The sequence below is a fragment of the Oncorhynchus kisutch genome, linkage group LG26, assembly GCF_002021735.2.
Source record: "Oncorhynchus kisutch isolate 150728-3 linkage group LG26, Okis_V2, whole genome shotgun sequence".
NCBI lineage: Eukaryota > Metazoa > Chordata > Actinopteri > Salmoniformes > Salmonidae > Oncorhynchus > Oncorhynchus kisutch.
In genome coordinates, this window is record NC_034199.2 from 1,165,062 (window position 1) to 1,186,440 (window position 21,379).

At 43.1% G+C, this 21,379-nt stretch overlaps 1 protein-coding gene across 2 annotated transcripts in view; it reads left to right on the forward strand.

The window, feature by feature from the left end:
- LOC109870890 (Krueppel-like factor 12) overlaps nucleotides 1-21,379 on the forward strand; it is a 157,877-nt gene that overhangs the window by 127,760 nt on the left and 8,738 nt on the right. The window contains exons 5-6 of one of the 2 annotated variants that reach the window (XM_020461579.2): nucleotides 16,435-16,470; nucleotides 16,920-17,077. In XM_020461579.2, coding sequence (XP_020317168.1) covers nucleotides 16,435-16,470; nucleotides 16,920-17,077 — 194 coding nt within the window. The remainder of the gene's footprint in view (nucleotides 1-16,434; nucleotides 16,471-16,919; nucleotides 17,078-21,379) is intronic. The other variant, XM_020461580.2, reaches the window with a different exon arrangement.

The following is a 21,379-nucleotide window of genomic DNA, read 5'->3' on the forward strand; positions in this document are numbered from 1 at the left end:
AGATTTCAGGCGCTTGATGCTGACAATTGAGCGCTGATCTATCTAATTAACATATTTCACAAGATATATAAAATATAATTGAAATGGCATGCCATCGTCTGAGAAGTAAAATCTAAAAGGCTTAGAAATGGAAAAAACGAACTTGCTGAATACAAGTTTAGAACTCGCTGAGTAAGTATCACAAGTCAAGAGAGAAAATCCACTACACTGCAATATTACCTTTTCGCTAATGTGCAGGCCACTTATATTATTGACACTTCCACGAGGGCATGGTTAACTCCTCTGCCTTCTCTCGCATCAAGCCCCACCACAAGCAGTAAAATGAGTCCTATATCGACATAACCTGAAAGGCCGCTCAGGAAGAAAGAATCCACTGCTCCAAAACCGCCATAAAAAAGCCAGACTACGGTTTGCAACTGCACATGGGGACAAAGATCGTCATTTTTGGAGAAATGTCCTCTGGTCTTGTGAAATAATAATGTCCTCTGGTCTTGGCCATAATGACCATCGTTATGTTTGGAGGAAAAAGGGGGAGGCAAGCAAGCTGAAGAACACCATCCCAACCGTGAATCACATATGTGGCAGCATCATGTTGTGGGGGTGCTTTGCTGCAGGAGGGACTGGTGCACTTCACAATATAGATGGCAGCATGAGGGAAGACAATTATGTGGATATATTGAAGCAACATCTCAAGACATCAGTTAAAGCTTGGTCACAAATTGGTCTTCCAAATGGACAATGACCCCAAGCATACTTCCAAAGTTGTGGCAAAATGACTTAAGGATAACAAAGTCAAGGTATTGGAGTGGCCATCACAAAGCCCTGACCACAAACCCAGAGAAAAATTGTTGGCAGAACTGAAAAAGTGTGTGTGAGCAAGAAGGGCCTACAAACCTGACTCAGTTACACCAGCTCAGTCAGGAGGAATGGGCCAAAATTCACCCAACTTATTGTGGGAAGCTTGTGGAAGGCTACCCAAAATGTTTGACTCAAGTTAAACAATTTAAAGGCAATGCTACCAAATACAAATTGAGTGCATGTAAACTTCTGACCCACTGGCAATGTGATGAAAGAAATAAAAGCTGAAATAAATAATTCTCTCTACTATTATTCCGACATTTCACATTCTTAAAATAAAGTGGTGATCCTAACTGACCTATGCCAGGGAATTTTTACGAGGATTAAATGTCAGGAATTGTGAAAAACTGAGTGTAAATGTTTTGGCTAAGGTGTATGTAAACTTCCAACTTCAACTGTATATACTTGCATGCTATTTTATGTCAATCATATTGTTGCTTGTAGTTTATAGCCAAAAGCTAATCTTCTGAAATTGGTATTATGCTTTGTGGTCTTATGTTTCCATCAATTGGAAATATTTTGCAATTGCAGTACCTTTTACATTTCTTAACACCCTCTAGATTTTATTGACGCACCGATGTGTCAATTTAAGTAACGTTAAAAAAAATACCCATAAAAATCGATCAGTTTAAATTGGCCAGATCTTAAAAAAGAAGAAGGTACATGTGTTTTGATAAGGTTTGACACCATTTACGGAAAACATATTGTTAACCATGATCATAACATTTTTCACTTTTGATTGGTAGACACCAGCCAACTCACTACAACGTGTACCCAGCCAAACGGTGAAATAGCCATAAATGTGTTAACATCAAGTTACCTGAGGTAAACCCACAAAGTTTACACTAGTAAACCTCATTGCTACTAACACCGAAGCTAGCATTGTGATGTAGAACAACGGGCTGAGAATACAATATTTGGAAAGTGAGTTGGTGCTATTGGCACTCAATAAAACTAATGCAATCTGTCAGGTTGAAAAATGTCCTAAAATAAACTTGATGAGGCGTGTGTGGCCAAGCAGTTATGGGTGAACAGGGAGTAGGTGTTGTAGGTGTTGACAAGCTGAATGTACGGAGCTGTCTGTCTAAACTACTGGCACGCCGCTCAGACACCCATGCATACGCTACAAGTCATGCCACCAGAGGTCTCTTCACAGTCCCCAAGTCCAGAACAGACTGTCGGAGGCGCACAGTGCTACATAGAGCCATGACTACATGGAACTCTATTCCACATCAAGTAACTGATGCAAGCAGTAGAATCATATTTAAAAAAAAACAGATCAAATGCACCATTTGGAACAACGGGGACTGTCAAGAGAAACACAAAAGTACAGACACATGCATACGCACATATTGTGATATTGTTGTATGGTGGTATTGAACATTTGTGTAAATGTGGTGGTGTAGGGATGTTAAATTATGTACTGTTTTATCTTTAGCTCATTCAGTACAAACATAGTTCACTGTTTTGTATTTTGTTTTATATGTAATGTAGGTGCTTTGATGTGTTTGGACCCCAGGAAGTGCTAATGCGGCTCACTAATAAATACAAATACAGGAAGAGGCTGAGCACACACCCTTGTGGGGCCCCTGTGTTGAGGATCAGCAGAGTGGAGGTGTTGTTGCCAACCTTCACTACCTGTGGGTGGCCCTTCAGGAAGTCTGGGACCCAGTTTCACAGGGCTGGATTCAGACCCAGGGCCCGAGCTTGATGATGAGCTTTGAGGCTACTACGGTGTTGAAGACTGAGCTGTAGTATTCTGACATAGGTATTCATTTTGTCCAGTTGGGAAAGAACAGTGTGGAGTGAGATTGAGATTGCATCATCTGTTGGGGCAGTATGCAACTTGGTGTGGGTCTAGGGTTTCCGGGAAGATGGTGTTGATGTGAATCATGACCAGCTTTTCAAAGTACTTTTCCGGCTACTGACTTGAGTGCTATGTAGACAGGCAACCTTTGCTTTCTTGGGTACAGGGACTACGGTGGTCTGCTTGAAACATGTCGGTATTACAGACTCGGTCAGGGAGGGGTTGAAAATGTCAGTGAAGACACTTGCCAGTTGGTCTGTGCATGCTCTGAGTATACATCCTGGTAATCCGTCTGACCCTGCAGGTCTTGTGAATGTTGATCTGTTTAAAGATCTTGCTCACATCGGCTACGGAGAGCATGATTACACAGTCGTCCGGAACAGCTGGTTTTCTCATGCATGTTTCACTGTTGCTTGCCTCGAAGCGAACATAAAAGGCATCTAGCCCATCTGGTAGGCTTGCATCACTGGGCAGCTTATGGCTGGGCTTCCCTTTGTAGTCCGTAATAGTTTGCAAGAACTGCCACATCTGACTAGCGTCAAAGCCGGTGACGCAGGATTCAATCTTAGTCCTGTATAGACGCTTTGCCTGTTTGATGGTTCGTCTGAGGGCATAGCAGGATTTCATATAAGCGTCTGGATTAGTGTCCCCCTCCAGCTCGGTATCGATGTTGCCTGTAATCCATGGCTGGGATATGTGCGAACGGTCACTGTGGAGACAACGTCGTCGATGCACTTGATGAAGCCGGATTTCTGAGGTGGTATACTCCTCAATGCCAGTCTGTGCTAGCAAAACAGTCCTGTAGCATAGATCTTCATCATCTGACCACTTCTGTATTGAGCGAGTCGCAGGTCCTTTCTGCTTTAGCTGTTGCTTGTAAGCAGGAGTAAGGAGGATATAATTATGGTCAGATTTGGCAAATGGAAGGCGAGTGAGAGCTTTGTATGCGTCTCTGTGCGTGGAGTAAAGGTGGTCGAGAGTTTTTTTCCTCTGGTTGCACATTTAACCTGCTGATAAATCCGATTGAACAAATTTCTAAGTTTGCCTGCATTTTAAAGTCCACGGACACTAAGAGTGACGCTTCTGGATGAGCATTTTTCTTTTTTGCTTATGGCCTTATACAGGTCATTGAAAATGCCTCCGTTCTGTACAGCTCATTGAGTGTGGTTTTAGATCCGTTGATCTATTGGGGTGGTATGGGTCTAGGGTGTTGGGTAAGGTGGAGGTGATATGACTTCTCTAGGGTAGGGGGCAGCATTGAGAATTTTGGATGAAAAGCGTGCCCAAATTAAACTGCCTGCTATTCAGCCCTAAAAGCTAGAATATGCATATACAGTGGGGCAAAAAAGTATTTAGTCAGCCACCAATTGTGCAAGTTCTCCCACTTAAAAAGATGAGAGAGGACTGTAATTTTCATTATAGGTACACTTCAACTATGACAGACAAAATGAGAAAAAAAATCCTGAAAATCACATTGTAGGATTTTTAATGAATTTATTTGCAAATTATGGTGGAAAATAAGTATTTGGTCCCCTGTGAACGCGCATGGTCAACTCGTGGCAGTGGTGAATATTTCCTGTCTCATTCGACACCCCTTCACATTTGAGTCATCAGACAAAGTTCTATTGACTGTTGACTTCTAGTGGAAGGCGTAGGAAGTGAAAACTCATCCATATCTCGCTGTAATTTCAATGAGAGCTTGGTTGAAATCTGCCACCCCCAGAAAAAATCCAAACAGGAAGTGGAATTTCTCAGGGTTTCTCCTGCAATATCAGTTCTGTTATACTCACAGACAATATTTTGACAGTTTTGGAAACTTTAGAGTGTTTTCTATCCAATACTAATAATAGTATGCATGTATTAGAAACTGAGACTGAGGAGCTGGCCATTTACAATGGGCACCTTTTCATCCAAGCTACTCAATACTGCCCCTGCAGCCATAAAAAGTTAAGTGGCACCATTGATTTCAGTAATCCACTCGTTCAATAGGCATACAAACGAATCCAAAAAGTTCCCGGTAAAGTTTGTCCAAACAAGTCAAGCGATGTTTCTATTTGATCCTCAGGTACTCTAATATCTAAATAAACGATAGCAGACAGAGAATAGTACCTTAGTGCCTTAGTGCCTTTGAATGGGGTATGGTAGTAGGTGCAAAGCCAACCGGTTTGTGTCAAGAACTGCAATGCTGCTGGGTTTTTAATGCTCAACACACTTGTACTGTAGATATGTGGTAGCCGTGGAGTAGGGGCCTGAGGGCACACAGTGTGTTGTGAAATCTGTGAATGTATTGTAATGTTTTTAAAACGGTATAAACTGCTGTACCCCAGGAAGAGTGCATCCCTCCTTTGCCAAGATAATCCATCCACCTGACAGGTGTGGCATATAAACAAGCTGATTAAACAGCATGATCATTACACAGGTGCGTCTTGTGCTGAGGACAATAAAAGGCCACTTTAAAATGTGCAGTTTTGTCACACACCACAATGCCACTGATGAGGGAGCCTGTAATTGGCATGCTGACTGCAGGAATCTCCACCAGAGCTGTTGCCAGAGAAATTAATGGTAATTTCTCTGACATAAACTGCCTCCAATGTCGTTTTTAGAGAATTTGGCAGGACGTCCAACCGGCCTCACAACCGCAGACCACTGCCATGGTAGTGACCAAAAAAACATGATAATACCATGGTAGTTTTTTCATTGTACTACCAAGGCAGGAAAATACCATGGTATTTGCATCAGTAGCATGGTATGTTTCTGCCATGGCAGTGACAAAATATATATATATATTTTACATAATGCAACATTGACTACTTGCTCTGCAATGGCAAAGCATAGGCCTAGTATATCCTCTTAAATCCCTTTAGCTCATAGTGAAAAACCACAACACACGCGGTCTAGTAGTGTAGTATACCCTCTTAAACCCCTTTAGCTCATAGTGAAAAACCACAACACACATGTTCTAGTAGTGTAGTGTACCCTCTTAACTGGAGCCAACGTTAGCTTCTATGCTAACGGACTTTTATAATTTTCCCCCATTTTCCATTTTCTTTGACATTATAGACATATTAGGACCAACAATAGTAGCCTGCCTCTGACTTTATCAGAAACTTGCCCATACTGGTATGTAAATTCATCAATATAATACCAACCAACCTCTTTTGACCTTGGAGGATTTATTTTATAAGAAGTGTTGACATGCTGAATGCACCGATGTGTCTGTTTAAACGACTAACACACAGCTCAGACACCCATGCATACCCTACAAGACCACCAGAGGTCTCTTCACAACCCCCAAGTCCAGAACAGACTATGGGAGGCGCACAGTACTGCATAGAGCCATGGCTACATGGAACTCTATTCCACATCAGGTAACAGATGCAAGCAGTAGAATCATATTTTTAAAAACAAGTAAAAATAGACCTTATGGAACAGTGGGGACTGTGAAGAGACCATCACAGTCACAGACACACATTCACATGATAAGCCACGCAATCTATACACACATGCACATGGATGTTGTATTGTAAATATGTGGTGGTGGAGTGGTGGCCTGAGAAAACACACTGAATGTGTTGGGTAAGGTCTTATGAAATGTAATGTCATGCAGTAATTTAAACTGTATCTAACTGTCCTATGTTGCTAGACCCCAGGAAGACTAGCTTCTCCCAGGCAACAGCGAATAGAATCCATAATAAATGCAAATACAAATGTGTTTAATACATTATACTGCAATTGTACCATGGTAGCACACAATTAATAGAAATGGTACCATATGATCATTTTTGGTACCATGTATCATAATTGTGCATTGCCATGGTAAAATGTATAATGCATGTCAAAACCATGGTATGTCCATGATCCACATCTATACCATGGTATAAATTATGCAATACCATGGTAATATTTATGTACAACGGCAGTACCATTATACTTCAAGGCTAAAATCATGGTACGTTTTCAATATTTAGGCTATACCATGGTATAAGTGAACATACCATACTAGTACCATGGGTTTTATGGGGAAAACTCATTCTAATTGGCTGGGCCTGGCTTCCCAGTGAGAGGATCTGGCCACCAAGGCCCACTCATTGCTGCACCCCTGCCCAGTCATGTGAAACCCATAGATTAGTGTTTAATGAATTTGTTTCAACTGACTGATTTCCTTATATGAACTGTAACTCAGTAAAACCTTTGACATTTTTGCATGTTGCGTTTTATATTTTTGTTCAGTATAGTTGTATAAAAGATTATATAGTTTGTTGGAACCATACTGTCTTCAGTTTGAGAGTAGGCTTACCAACAGTTGAGCTGAGGGCCAGGTATCCACATCAATACATGAGGAGATGAAGAGGGCTAGAGGGAGGGAATGGGGAAGAAAGGGAATAGCAGGAGGATGAACTAAATGTGAGCGGCATGAAGCGGGAGAGGAATAAATTGAAAGGGGTAGAGAGGGAGAAATAGGAAAAAAGGGCAAGCATGGATATGTAATGGGCTTCTTGGCCAGCCTCCTCCATATTCATGTGGAAACGGTGGATGGGCTATTGTGAGAAAGAGGGAATGAGGGAGGGAGAGAGAGGGAAAGAAGAAAATAAGGAGATAGAGTATGAGGGAGAAGGGGAGAGAGGGGGAAGGGAGTGAGAGAGTACAAGGCTCTGGTGATTTCTGGCTGGTCCCCACATGTGTGTGCTTATGAATGTGTGTGTTCCTATGCCTCATTTCCATGTGAGATGCTCTCTACAGTTGAGGGCTTGTTGTTGTTTTTTTCTGAATCTTGTTGTATTGGTTGTGTTTCCTTTGAGAACCTCAGAGCCAGAGAAATGTACAGCCTTTGTCCTGTACAAAGAGTGTTCCGCGGACACACACTCAAACACAGACACCCACACATGTAGGAACGCACACACCCCCCCCCCCCCCACACACACACATACACACACACACAGGTACATGAGGACGAGGGTGAAGATAAAAGGACAAACTAAAAAACATCTCGGCTGGAAAGTTTCTCTCTCGGTGCATTGGCTTGGGAGAGACAAACACACGTCTTTCATTCAGGCTGGAATGGCCGGTTTCAATGCTACCGCTTTGCCACGGCTCTCAGGAAATATTATTACTACTTCCAACAATACGGCTACTATGATAATGGTACATGTAGGGGTAGAGTAGTAGTAGTAATGGTAACACTTTACAATAAGGTTCCATTTGGAAAGGGTTAATAAAGGGTTTGGAATTACGTTATTAACGCTTATTTAATAGTTTGCAAAATGCATTATAACAAATTGGTCAAAATAGTGCCATAGAATGTCCGTGCTTGCCAAATAGTGAGACACTATTTACTTCCGGCTAATATTGAACCCCTATGTATCATCGTGCAACCTTATTGTCAATGGTTGCACAGTTAAACAATAGTTATTTTCTCATTTTTGAGTGTGATGCATTGTTGCCCTGTCCAAGGAACAGAAATGGTTGGTTTTCAGACCAATGGTCAAGTCCCATGATGTGCCCCATGTTTGAAACCCTGATGATGCATTGGTTCACTTATTTATTCCAGGAATGAAGGCTTCATCTGAAGATCTCAAGACATGTTATTGGTTTGGTTCCCTGGTTTCGGAGAAATTCCCCCGACTTTGTGAGATCTGCCCAATCTTTGAAACACACTTAATAAATAAAGATGACCTGGAACGTGCCCAGAATTTTGTGTTGACACTGACACCAGTGTCATCAGTGAAGAATCAGGATGGTCATGGCTATGAGAAGTGTGCAAAGGCCAGACAGAAGAGAAAGAAACATTGTTCACAAGACAAATCTTTTGACAGGGGAGAGGGTAAATTCTTTATGCAATTTGTTTCACTTTTGGATACAGAAATTCTGCTGGATGATTTAGCACTTTGCTCAGCTAGCTAAGTAGCTAGCTAACATTTGCTAGCACACTTGACTGCCCTACCTAGCTAGCTAGGAAACCTAAAATGTATTTTTGAATATAGAAATTCAGCTTGACGATTTGCTATTAACCCACACTATTTTGTAAGATACCATACATGGCTCTTCCTGCAGGCAAAAAACCCTCTCAGAGGCTCCAATTTACCATTCTTCAACTGCCTGCGGATTAGTGCCACCCGACCTGAGCCCGACAGGCCCCGATGTTATACATTGGGTTAGGGCCTGGTAAGGTCTGTTTTCTCATCAGTAGCTAGGGTGGGGTAGTGCTCGGGTATCACTAAAATGATCACTAACATCATAACATGGTGTTAGAAGTGCTTAAACCTTCTCAAATATAAAACAGGTAGATCATCACGGGCATGGGTAGGGCTCAGAAATAGTCGTTTTTTGGGGTATCTAAACTTTACTTTTTCTGAACTCAGCAACAACAAAAAAACATTACTTTTTCAGGACCAAAATAATTCCTCTCTCTCTCCTCTCTGCAGATCCTCTCAAGCTCTGTCAGGTTGGATGGGGAGCGTTGCTACGCAGATTTTTTCATGTCTCTCCAGAGATGTTTGATAGGTTTCAAGTCCGGGCTCTCGCTTGGCCAATCAACGACATTCAGTGAATTGTCCCGAAGCCACTCCTGCGTACTCTTGGCTGTGTGCTTAAGGTCGTTTTCCTCTTGGAAGGTAAACCTGAGGTCCTGAGCACTCTGAAGCAGGTTTTCATCAATGATATCTCTGTACTTTGCTCCATTCCTCTTTGCCTTGATCCTGACTAGTCTCCCAGTCATGTCACTGAAAAACATCCCCACTGCATGATGCTGACACCACCATGTTTCACCGTAGGGATGGTGCCAGGTTTCCTCCAGACTTGACACTTGGCATTCAGTTCAACGAGTTCAGTATTGATTTCAACAGACCAGAGAATATTGTTTCTCATGGTCTGAGGGTCTTTAGGTGCCTTTTGGCAAACTCCAAGCGGGCTGTCATTGGCCTTTTACTGGGGAGTGGCTTCCGTCTGGCCACTCTACCATAAAGGCCTGATTGACAGAGTGCTGCAGAGATGGCTGATTTTCTGGAAGATTCTCCCACGCTGACAGAACTCTAGAGGTCTGTCAGCGTGACCATCAGGTTCTTGGTCTCCTCCCTGACAAAGGCCATTCTCCCCCGATTGCTCAGTTTGGCCGGGCGGCCAGCTCTAGGAAGAGTCTTGATGGTTCTAAACTTCTTCCATTTGAGAATTTTGGAGGCCATTGTGTTTTTGGGGATGTTCAATGTTGCAGACATGTTTTGGTACCCTTCCCCAGATTTGTGCCTCGACACAATCCTGTCTTTGAGCATTACGTACAATTCCTCTGACCTCGTGGCTTGCTCTGACATGTGCTGTCAACTGTGAGACCTTGTATAGACAGGTGTGTGCCTTTCCAAATACAGTGCCTTGCGAAAGTATTCGGCCCCCTTGAACTTTGCGACCTTTTGCCACATTTCAGGCTTCAAACATAAAGATATAAAACTGTATTTTTTTGTGAAGAATCAACAACAAGTGGGACACAATCATGAAGTGGAACGACATTTATTGGATATTTCAAACTTTTTTAACAAATCAAAAACTGAAAATTTGTGCGTGCAAAATTATTCAGCCCCCTTAAGTTAATACTTTGTAGCGCCACCTTTTGCTGCGATTACAGCTGTAAGTCGCTTGGGGTATGTCTCTATCAGTTTTGCACATCGAGAGACTGACATTTTTTCCCATTCCTCCTTGCAAAACAGCTCGAGCTCAGTGAGGTTGAATGGAGAGCATTTGTGAACAGCAGTTTTCAGTTCTTTCCACAGATTCTCGATTGGATTCAGGTCTGGACTTTGACTTGGCCATTCTAACACCTGGATATGTTTATTTTTGAACCATTCCATTGTAGATTTTGCTTTATGTTTTGGATCATTGTCTTGTTGGAAGACAAATCTCTGTCCCAGTCTCAGGTCTTTTGCAGAATCCATCAGGTTTTCTTCCAGAATGGTCCTGTGCAAGTGGCCTTCCTGGTGAAATAAAGCTGAAAATAAATAAATGAAAAGATCCAGATGCAGACTGTGGAAGTAACACTGTTTATTGTAACAAACAGGGGCAGACAAAGACAGGTCAAGGCAGGCAGGGGTCGAAAATCCAGGGTACGGCAAAGGTACAGGACGGCAGGTGGACTCCGGGACAGGCAGGGTTCAGTAATCCAGAGGTGGAGCAAAAGTACAGGACGGAATTTAGGCTCAGGCAGAGAGGTCAGATGGGTGGGTATAGGGTCAGGACAGGCAAAGGTCAAAACCGGGAGGACTAGCAAAGAGAGGCTGGGAAACGGAAGGAGCTGACAGGAAAAAATCTGGTAAGCTTGAACGAACAAGACAAACTGGCAACAAAATTGGGAAGATGGGCGACACCTGGAGGGGATGGAGACAAGCACAAGGACGGGTGAAACAAATCAGGGTGTGACAGGACGCCAGCTGGTGTTCCACCTGGGTGGATACCTGGTTGACTGGAGTGAAAGTCAGCAATGAGGGCCGGGTCCTAGATGTATTTAGCAGGAACCCAGCACCTCTCCTCCGGGCCATAACACTCCCAGTCAACCAGGTACTGGAAACAGAAGACAAGGGGAAGTCAGACATGGTTTTGACTCTAAACACAGAAAAGGTAGGAAGAATACGGAGGGTACATGGCAACAGAGGATGAACAGCAGAGGGGCTGATAATCTTGGAGCGGTTCGGGAAGAGGTGAAACGGCAGTCTCTGGAGGCTCTTGGAGAGACTCGGGTAAGCATGGCTCCTTTCAGGGATGTAGACGCCGGGGACTTCCGGAGTTTATCAGCTGCAAGGTGAGATCCCTGAGTGAGTGATTGGGAACACAAATTGAACCTCTTCTTCCTCCTTTATTCCAGTAGCCAACCGTCAATCCGAATGGTTAAAACGATGAGTGAGTTGAGATCCGTCAGCAGTTCTTGGGCTGCCAGCTCATCCTTTATCTCCTCCAATGCTCCCACACCGCCGTGGCCCATTTGAGTGCCCTCCAGGACATCAGCGTAATAATATACGCTATCTTCGAGCGGTTCAAGGGGAACGAAGAAGGCTGCAGCTTGAAAATGAGGGAGCACTGGGAGAGAAAGGCCCAGCAGGTTCTGGAATCTCCATCACAGCACTCCGGGGGAGGTAAGCTGGGTTCCTGGGAAACTGGGGTGCCAGCGCTGCTACCAGCCAGGTTACAGTGGGGCTGGGAGGTTACCGTCATGGTCGGCTGCCTGGTAGGCAACCCACGGACTTGCTCCCACAACATGTCCAATGCTTGGTCATGACGATCGTCCGTGGCCTGGAACCCCTCAATCATGCCGCGAAGCAACTCCTTGTGCCTACCAATGGTGGCTCCCTGGGAAACGATGACATAGCGGAGCTGGTCCAAGTGTGCTGGGTCAGTCAGGGCCAGTTCGTACTATCAGGTATCAAGGTAAGACCCAGATGCAGACTGTTGAAGTAACATTGTTTATTGTAGCAAACAGGGGCAGACAAAAACAGGTTAAGGCAGGCAGGGGTCGAAAATCCAGGGTGCGGCAAAGGTACAGGACGGCATGCAGGCTCAGGCAGAGAGGTCAGGCGGGCAAGGACAGGGTCAGGACAGGCAAAGGCCAAAACCGGGAGGACTAGCAAAGAGAGGCTGGGAAACAGAAGGCGCTGACTGGAAAACCGCTGTTAAGCTTGAACGGAAAAGACGAACTGTCAACAAACAGACAGAGAACACAGGTATGAATACACAGGGGATAATTGGGAGATGGGCGACACCTGGAGGGGGTAGAGACAAGCACATGGGCAGGTGAAATAGATCAGGGCATGACACCCTGTGAAGTTCATTATAATGAATTTAATCTGTAGCCTAGTATAGTGCATGCTATCCTGAAGAATCGTAGTGGGAGGACCATGTTCACCTGGAGAAGATTGACCCCAAGAGACACATGTAATAAGGATGTGTTATGATGAGCCTCTGTTGGCTGTCAAAGGACAAAGGGGAGTTTTTTGTTGTTGTTGTAATAAAACCTTTTCCATGACAGGACTCCAAGTTTACTTCGATATGATTATTATTATATCAATATTTGCACATAAAAGCGTTTCCACTGACATTTTCAGATTCCACCTTGTCAAGCGTATTTTGTTTTGTCGACATTTAGAAAGTCTCCATCAGGCCTGTCATGACATTTTTTTTATCCGACATGTATTTTACTCGCATAAAAAGGTTGGATGGAAACCTGCTTACTGCAAAAAAATGGTTTGCCTCAATTTACAGGGGTGAATATATAGAGAGAGAGTTATCAGTATCATATCTGACCCAAGCGCTCATATCCTGTGTGTGTGTACGCTGCCTATGTGTGTCCTTGTGTGGCATATATGTGTGTGTGTGTCAGTGAGACAGGATGTGGGCTGTGTGTGATGGAGACAAGAGGGCCTGTCTGGCCAGGCCTCGTCTCTTCTACACCACCCAAAGGAACCTATCTGCTCCCCTCTCCCTCCTCCCCTCTCTTCTCTATTTGCACCCTGTAACCTTTTCTTTTCCATCCTCGAAAGAGCCCATTTACACACTCCTCTAGAAATCCAGACACCACGAGACTGCTCATCTTGTTCATTTTCTCCTTCCTTTTGCCCCCAACATCCCAAATATACTATAGGCTGCTCCTCGTTGTCCTGCATGACCCTCATCCCCCTTCTCTTCTCCTCTAACTGTAACCCCTCCCCCATCTCTGTGCCCCTATGACTCTCACTTCTCTGTCTGGCCTCAGAGCTGTATGAGGAGTGAAAGAAAATGCAATGTGGATATCCAGGTTGACAATCATTAATGGAGAGAGACAAGTACCAGTGATATTCTACCCCACCCCCTTCTCCTCCCTCCTCCCTCACTCTTTCCCTGCATCATCCTCTAACCCACCCCCACAAACACACACCATGGCAGTTGATTGTGTGGATTCTGAATTTGTGCAGATAACAAAAGTGTGTCCCTGCCGTGTGTTTGTGTACATAATGTATTTTTTGGTGTGTGTGTGTGTGTGTGTGTGTGTGTGTGTGTGTGTGTGTGTGTGTGTGTGTGTGTGTGTGTGTGTGTGTGTGTGTGTGTGTGTGTGTGTGAGCAAGGGTACATGCCTTTTCCTGAATATATGTGTCAAATGTTATTTGTCACATGCTTCGTAAACACCAGGTATAAACTAACAGGCCAATAATGCAGAGAGAAACATAAATAATAATAATAAAAAACGTGAGGAATAAATACACAAGGAGTAAAGACAACTTGGTACCAGTACAGAGTCAGATTTGCAGGGATACGAGTTCATTTTGGTAGATATATACATTAACATTACCAGTCAAAAGTTTGGACACACCTACTCATTCAAGGGTTTTTCTTTGTTTTTACTATTTTCAACATTGTAGAATAATATTGAAGACATCTGAACTATGAAATAACACATATGGAATCATGTAGTAACCAAAAAACTGTTAAACAAATCAAAATATATTTTTTACTTGAAATTCTTCAAAGTAGCCACCCTTTGACTTGATGGCAGCTTTGCACACTCTCGGCATTCTCTCAAACAGCGTCATGAGGTAGTCACCTGCAATGCATTTAAATTAAAAGGTGTGCCTTGTTAAAAGTTATGTTGTGGAATTTCTTTCCTTCTTAATGTGTTTGAGCCAATCAGTTGTGTTGTGATAAGGTAGGGGTGGTATACAAAAGATAGCCCTATTTGGTAAAAGACCAAGTCCATATTATGGCAAGAACAGCTCAAATAAGCAAAGAGAAATGACAGTCCATCATTACTTTAAAACATGAATGTCAGTCAAAATGGAACATTTCAATAACTTTGAACGTTTCTTCAAGTGCAGTTGCAAAAACTATCAAGCACTATGACTAAACTGGCACTTATGAGGACCGCCACAGGAGAGGAAGACCCAGAGTTGCCTCGACCGATAAGTTCATTAGAGTTACCAGCCTCAGAAATTGCAACCCAAATAAAAATGCTCCACATCAACTGTTCAGAGGAGACTGCTTACATCTGGCCTTCATGGTTGAATTGCTGCAAAGAAACCACTACTAAAGGACACAAATAAGAAGAAGAGACTTGCTTGGGCCAAGAAACACAATACATTTTTATTAAACCAGGCAAGTCAGTTAAGAACAAATTATTATTTACAATGACAGCCTATCCCCCCGGCCAAACCCTAACTATGCTGGGCCAATTGTGGGCCGCCCTATGGGACTCCCAATCACGTCCGTTTGTGATACAGTCTGGAATCGAACCAGAGTCTGTCGTGATGCCTCAAGCACTGAGATGCAGTGCCTTAGAGTGCTGTGCCACTCAGAAGCCCATTGACATTAGACTGGTGGTATTCTGTCCTTTGGTCTGATGAGTCCAAATTTGACACAGATTAGTTGAACAGATGATCTCTGCATGTGTGGTTCCACCGTGAAGCATGGAGGAGGAGGTGTGATGGTGTGGGGGTGCTTTGCTGGTGACACTGTCTGTGATTTATTTATAATTAAGGCACACTTAACCAGCATAGCTACCACATAATTCTGCAGCGATACACCATCCCATCTGGTTTGCGCTTAGTGGGAATATCATTTGTTTTTCAACAGGACAATGATCCAACACACCTCCAGGCTGTGTAAGGGCTATTTGACCAAGAAGGAGAGTGATGGAGTGCTGCATCAGATGACCTGGCCTCCACAATCACCCGACCTCAACCCAGATGAGATGGATTGGGATGAGTTGGACCACAGAGTGAAGGAAAAGCAGCCAACTAGTGTTCACCATATGTGGGAAGTCCTTCAAGAATGTTGGAAAAGCATTCCAGGTGAAGCTGGTTGAGAGAATGCCAAGAGTGTGCAAAGCTGTCATCAAGGTCGTGGCTACTTTGAAGATTATTGTTTAACACTTTTTTGGTTACTACTTGATTCAATATGTGTTATTTCATAGTTTTGATGTCCTCACTATTATTCTACAGTGTGGAAAATAGTAAATAGGAAAAGGAAAAACCCTTGAATGGGTAGGTGTGTCGAAACTTTTGACTGGTACTGTAGGTATGGGTAAAGTGACTAGGCAACAGGATAAATAATAAACAGTAGCAGCAGCGTACCGCATGTGAAGAGGCAAAAAGGGTTCATGCAGATTGACCAGGTAGCTACTTAGCAGTGTGTGTGTGTGTGTGTGTGTGTGTGTGTGTGTGTGTGTGTGTGTGTGTGTGTGTGTGTGTGTGTGTGTGTGTACATTCTAGATAGAGTGACTGTTTAGCATGTGAGCTAAGCGAACCTGCCACCACTGCTAACCATTACTGGAAGCACATATGGCTGATGGCACATATCAATACTGTCTGTGTTGGGAAATGCACACACTCTAGCTAGTGGCTTTATTGTGATAAATTGTACTCCATGTACTGACTACTAATTTTTAAAGGAAATGTCATGAAAAATGTAATGGATGACATACACAACAGTCATTATGTTTATTGAACTGCGTGAATAAAATAAATATGAAACTGTCTTCAGATTATTGAGAAACCTATACGAATGGTCAAAATAACAGTCTTACCTCATCCAGTTTCCTGTGCCGTCCCACTGGGCACACACTGGTTGAATCAACGTTGTTCCCACATAATTAAAAAAATAATTGTTAAACTAACGTGGAATAACCCATCTGGGCCCAGTGGGTTGTGGGGGTTTCTACCAAGGTGCAAGACCACCATCTAATGGCCATTGAAATGTTTTAACAATATCTCTGAATGAACATGTCATACATAACATGTTGTGAAATATGATCTTGAATCTATTTCCAGGTATTTCTATTGGAGTAATTGGAGCTTGCTTGAAAGGTATGTGCTATCTGGGATCCTTCGGATGTCCCTACCCATTGAAGTTGACATGTAAAATGGTTAAGGTAAGGGTTAGATAAGGGTTGTGGTTATAGTTAGGGTAAGGTTAGTGGTTAAGGTTGAAGTTTAGGGTAGGGACATCCAAGGATCCCGGATAGCACTGAACTTGGGTGAAATGTGTCAAACATTACATACAAGTGCTGGGATTGTTTTGAAGGATAAATGTACATGTGTATCCAAGGGAAGGGAAAGTTACCCGATACTTCACAGGATACAATACATGGAGTACAATGGCACTATTGATATAATTACAGTAGCCAAGGCATACACAGTAAAATGTCATGTTGGGTTTTGGATCATTGTCTTACAGCTAATATCTAAATTAGTCATGTAAATGAAAGATGCTGAAGATGCTCCTCTAATGATCCACCATTTCTCTCTTGTTGCAGTTCCATGTCACCATTCAGTATTGAGAGCATACGCCGCCCCCGGAGGTCAGAGTCGCCCGACTCCAAGAAGAGACGCATCCACAGGTGTGACTTTGAGGGCTGCAATAAGGTCTACACCAAGAGCTCCCATCTAAAAGCACACCGGAGGACGCACACAGGTCAGTGTGTGTGTGTGTGTGTGTGTGTGTGTGTGTGTGTGTGTGTGTGTGTGTGTGTGTGTGTGTGTGTGTGTGTGTGTGTGTGTGTGTGTGTGTGTGTGTGTGTGTGTGAGTGTGTGTGTGTGTGTGTGTGTGTGTGTGTGTGGCTTCACCAATTTAATCCAGTTTTCTTCATCAATTAAGGGCTAGGTCTCTTCATCAATTAAAGGCTAGGTCTCTTCATCAATTAAAGGCTAGGTCTCTTCATCAATTTAAGGCTAGGTCTCTTCATCAATTAAAGGCTAGGTCTCTTCATCAATTAAGGGCTAGGTCTCTTCATCAATTAAAGGCTAGGTCTCTTCATCAATTAAAGGCTAGGTCTCTTCATCAATTAAAGGCTAGGTCTCTTCCTGAATAATGTTTTTTTGTAGCGCTAATATACATGGTAAGTGAATACACATGGAAGGTGCTTCACAATATCTGTAAACACAACAAGCAACCTGGACTTAGGGGCAGACGCTACATAGTAAAAGTAAATCCAGGAGACTCCAATTAGTATGATATGTTATGTTTCGTATGGTATGTAGTCATTTGTGGATGTCCATCATCCATTTCATATGATATGTTATGAATGACAATTTATATTATATGTTACGAATTGCAATTTGTACAAGATGTTACGAATTGCAATTCATACAATATGTTAAGAATTTGCTAAACGTGTGATATGTTACGAATTCCAATTTGTTGTTGCTAACGTTAGCTAGTTGGTTAAAATTCAAGTTAGCTATGTGGCTAAGGTTTAGGGTTAAAATCAAAGCAAATGTTATTTGTCACATGCGCCGTGAAATGCTTACTTACAAGACCTTAACCAACAGGGCAGTTCAAGAAATAGAGTTAGGGAAATATTTACTCAATAAAAATAAAGTAAAAATGAAAAGTGAAACAGTAGAATTACATAACAATAATGAGGGGCACCGGTGCTGAGTAAATGTGTGGGGGTACAGGTTAGTCGAGGTAGTTTGCACATGTAGGTAGGGGTAAAGTCACTATGCATAGATGATAAACAGCGAATAGCAGCAGTGTAAAAATAAAGGGGTGGGGGGGTCAATGTAAATAGTCTGGGTGGCCATTTGATTAATTGTTCAGCAGACTTATAGCTTGGGGGTAAGGAGCCTTTTGGACCTAGACTTGGTGTTCCGGTACCGCTTGACGTGCGGTAGCAGAGAGAACAGTCTATAACTAGGGTGGCTGGAGACTTTTTTTTGGCCTGCCTGGCATACAGGTCCTGGATGGCAGGAAGCTTGGCCACAATGATGTACTGGGCCATATGCATTACCCTCTGTAGCGCCTTACGGTCAGATAACGAGCCGTAGCCATACCAGGTGGTGATGCAACCGGTCAAGATGCTCTCAATGGTGCAGATGTAGAACTATTTGAAGACCTGGGGACCCATGCCAAATCATTTCAGTCTCCTGAAGGGGAAAATGTTTTGTCGTGCCCTCTTCACGACTGTCTTGGTGTGTTTGGACCATGGCAGTTTTTTGGTGATGTGAACACCAAGGCACTTGAAACTCTCAACCCACTCCACTTCAGCCACGTCGATGTAAATGGGGTCTGTTCGGCCCTCCTTTCCCTGTAGTCCACGATCAGCTCCTTTGTCTTGCTCACATTGATAGAGAGGTTGATGGCCTGGCACCACACTGACAGGTCTTTGACCTCCTCCCTATAGGTTGTTTCATCATTGTCCGTGATCAGGCCTACCACTATTGTATCATCAGCAAACTTAATGATGTTGTTGGAGTCGTGCTTGGCCACTCAGTCATGGGTACACAGGGAGTACAGGAGGGGACTAAGCACGCACCCCTGAGGGGAACCGGTGTTGAGGATCAGCATGGAAGTCCAGGATCCAGTTGCAGAGGGAGGTGTTTATTCCCAAGGTCCTTAGCTTAGTCATGAGCTTTGTGGGCCCTATGGTGTTGAACGCTGAGCTGTAGTCAACGAACAGCATTCTCACATAGGTGTTCCTTTTGTCCAGGTTGGAAAGGGCAGTATGGAGTGCGATTGAGATTGCGTAATCTGTGGATCTGTCGAGGTGGTATGTGATTTTCAGTAGGTCTAGTGTTTCAGGAATGATGGTGTAGTTGAGAGCCATGACCACTCTTTCAATGCACTTCATGGCTACCGATGTGAGTGCTACAAGGCGGTAGTCATTTTGGCAGGTTACCTTCGTAGTCTTGGGCACAGGGACTATGGGGTTCTGCTTGAAACATGTGGGTATTACAGACTCATTCAGGATGAGGTTGAAAATGTCAGTGAAGACACTTGCCAGTTGGTCCGCGCATGCTCTGAGTACAGGCCCTGGTAATCCGTCTGGCCCCGCAGACTTGTGAATGTTGACCTGTTTAGAGATCTGGCTCACATCAGCTATGGAGAGCATGATCATATAGTCGTCCGGAGCAGCTGGTGCTCTCCTGCAGGCTTCAGTGTTGCTGCCTCGAAGCCTCGAAGCGAACATGAAAGTAATTTAGCTCGTCTGGTAGGCTTGCGCCACTGGGCAGCTTGCGGCTGGGTTTCCCTTTGTAGTCCGTAATAGTTTTCAAACCCTGCCACATCCGACGAACGTCAGAGTCGGTGTAGTAGGATTCAGTGTTAGTCCTGTATTGACTATTTGCCTGTTTGATGGTTCGTCTGAGGGCATAGGGGTATTTTTTTATAAGCGTGCAGATTTTTATGTACTGGTAACATCAACCCCCTTACATCATCAACAAATTAGTAGACAATTAGTAGGCAATTAGTAGGCAATGCCTACACATAATTGATTAAAATCACACGATGCACACCGATGATGTGATGTTCCTCCATTTCATTTTCTACAAAACATAGAAATATGCAAATATGCAAGTGAACATTTTGTTCATAATTTGTCCCAAAATTATTAGACTTGTTAAAATACTCCAGACCAGAAGGTTGCAGTAGTGGTGCTTTCTTAAAGCTTTGTTTCCATTGGCACGTAGTAGGACCATGTTGCTATATAGCCAATGTTAGCTATCTGCGTTAATGTTGGTAGTTAGAATTTGAAGAAAGCCCTGTTGATAGCTAGATAGACACAACTAGATAACCACTAGCTGGCAAGATGTTGACAAAATATATAATTCACTCTCCATTATCCCACACTGCCAGTTCCATCTAGCCACATTTGTAGTTTATATGTTGCGCAAGTGAATGCCGATGCTAGCTAGAAAACTGGCACTCGCAGTATAATGCCGTGTTCATATTATGTAGGAGTGATCGGAGGAACGACTTGTAGAGTTCACATGCTCAGAACTTGGAAGGAACACAAGAACCATTCTCACCATTGACAAACAAAATTGTGGCCATGGTTGTTGACATTTTCAGTGGTGTGTGATGTCAGAGTTCATCATGTGGGAAAGACCGTGATCCAGAGGTCATAGCCGAGTTTCCTAGTCCTAATCATGAGTTGGAGGGGCATCCAGGTGCATTTTTTCCAGTTGGAGGGACTTATTTACAAGTTCCCGACATGGCATGAACATAGCATAAGTCTGGCTCGAGCTCACTCTGTCCACCACTGCTTTTGGCAGAACAGCTGCTTCACTAGTTGGTGATTTTGATTGCCGACATTCTAGTCAGAGGTGCTAAATACCTCGGGCCATCAGTATCATTTGTGTGTTACTAGCTACAGTGGCTAGATACTAGATAGCTAGCTTATGGAGGAAGCATTTAGCTAGTGTTTAGCATTATTGCTCGTTACCATCTCATTTGTTTGACTATCAGTTAGCAATCTAGCTATCTAGCTAATGGACCATTTTTGTGCACATTGTCGTCAAACTGAATAATATAAAACATTTATAAACTAAAAATAATGTTCCTTCAAACTCAAAACTCCTTAGCTAGATGTAAAATAAGTAACAAGGAATTGCTCTAGAAAAAAATAACTTACAAATGAGTTGCAACTTGCAGAGTATTGTTCTAGTTAACAAGTAAAAGTAACATGGCTACAGTGTCTTGCAAAAGTATTCACCTCCTTGGTGTTTTTCCTGTTTTGTTCCATTACAACCTGTAATTTAAATGGAGTTTTACTTCAATTTCATGTAATGGACATAAACAAATTAGTCCAAAATGGTGAAGTGAAATGCAAAAAAAAAAAAAAATCTAGAAAATTCTAAATGAAAAAGTTGAGCGTGCGTATGTATTCACCCCCTTTGCTATGAAGCCCCTAAATAAGATTGGGTGCAACCAATTACCTTCAGAAGTCACATAATTAGTTAAATAGTCTTAACTGTGTGCAATGTAAGTGTCAGA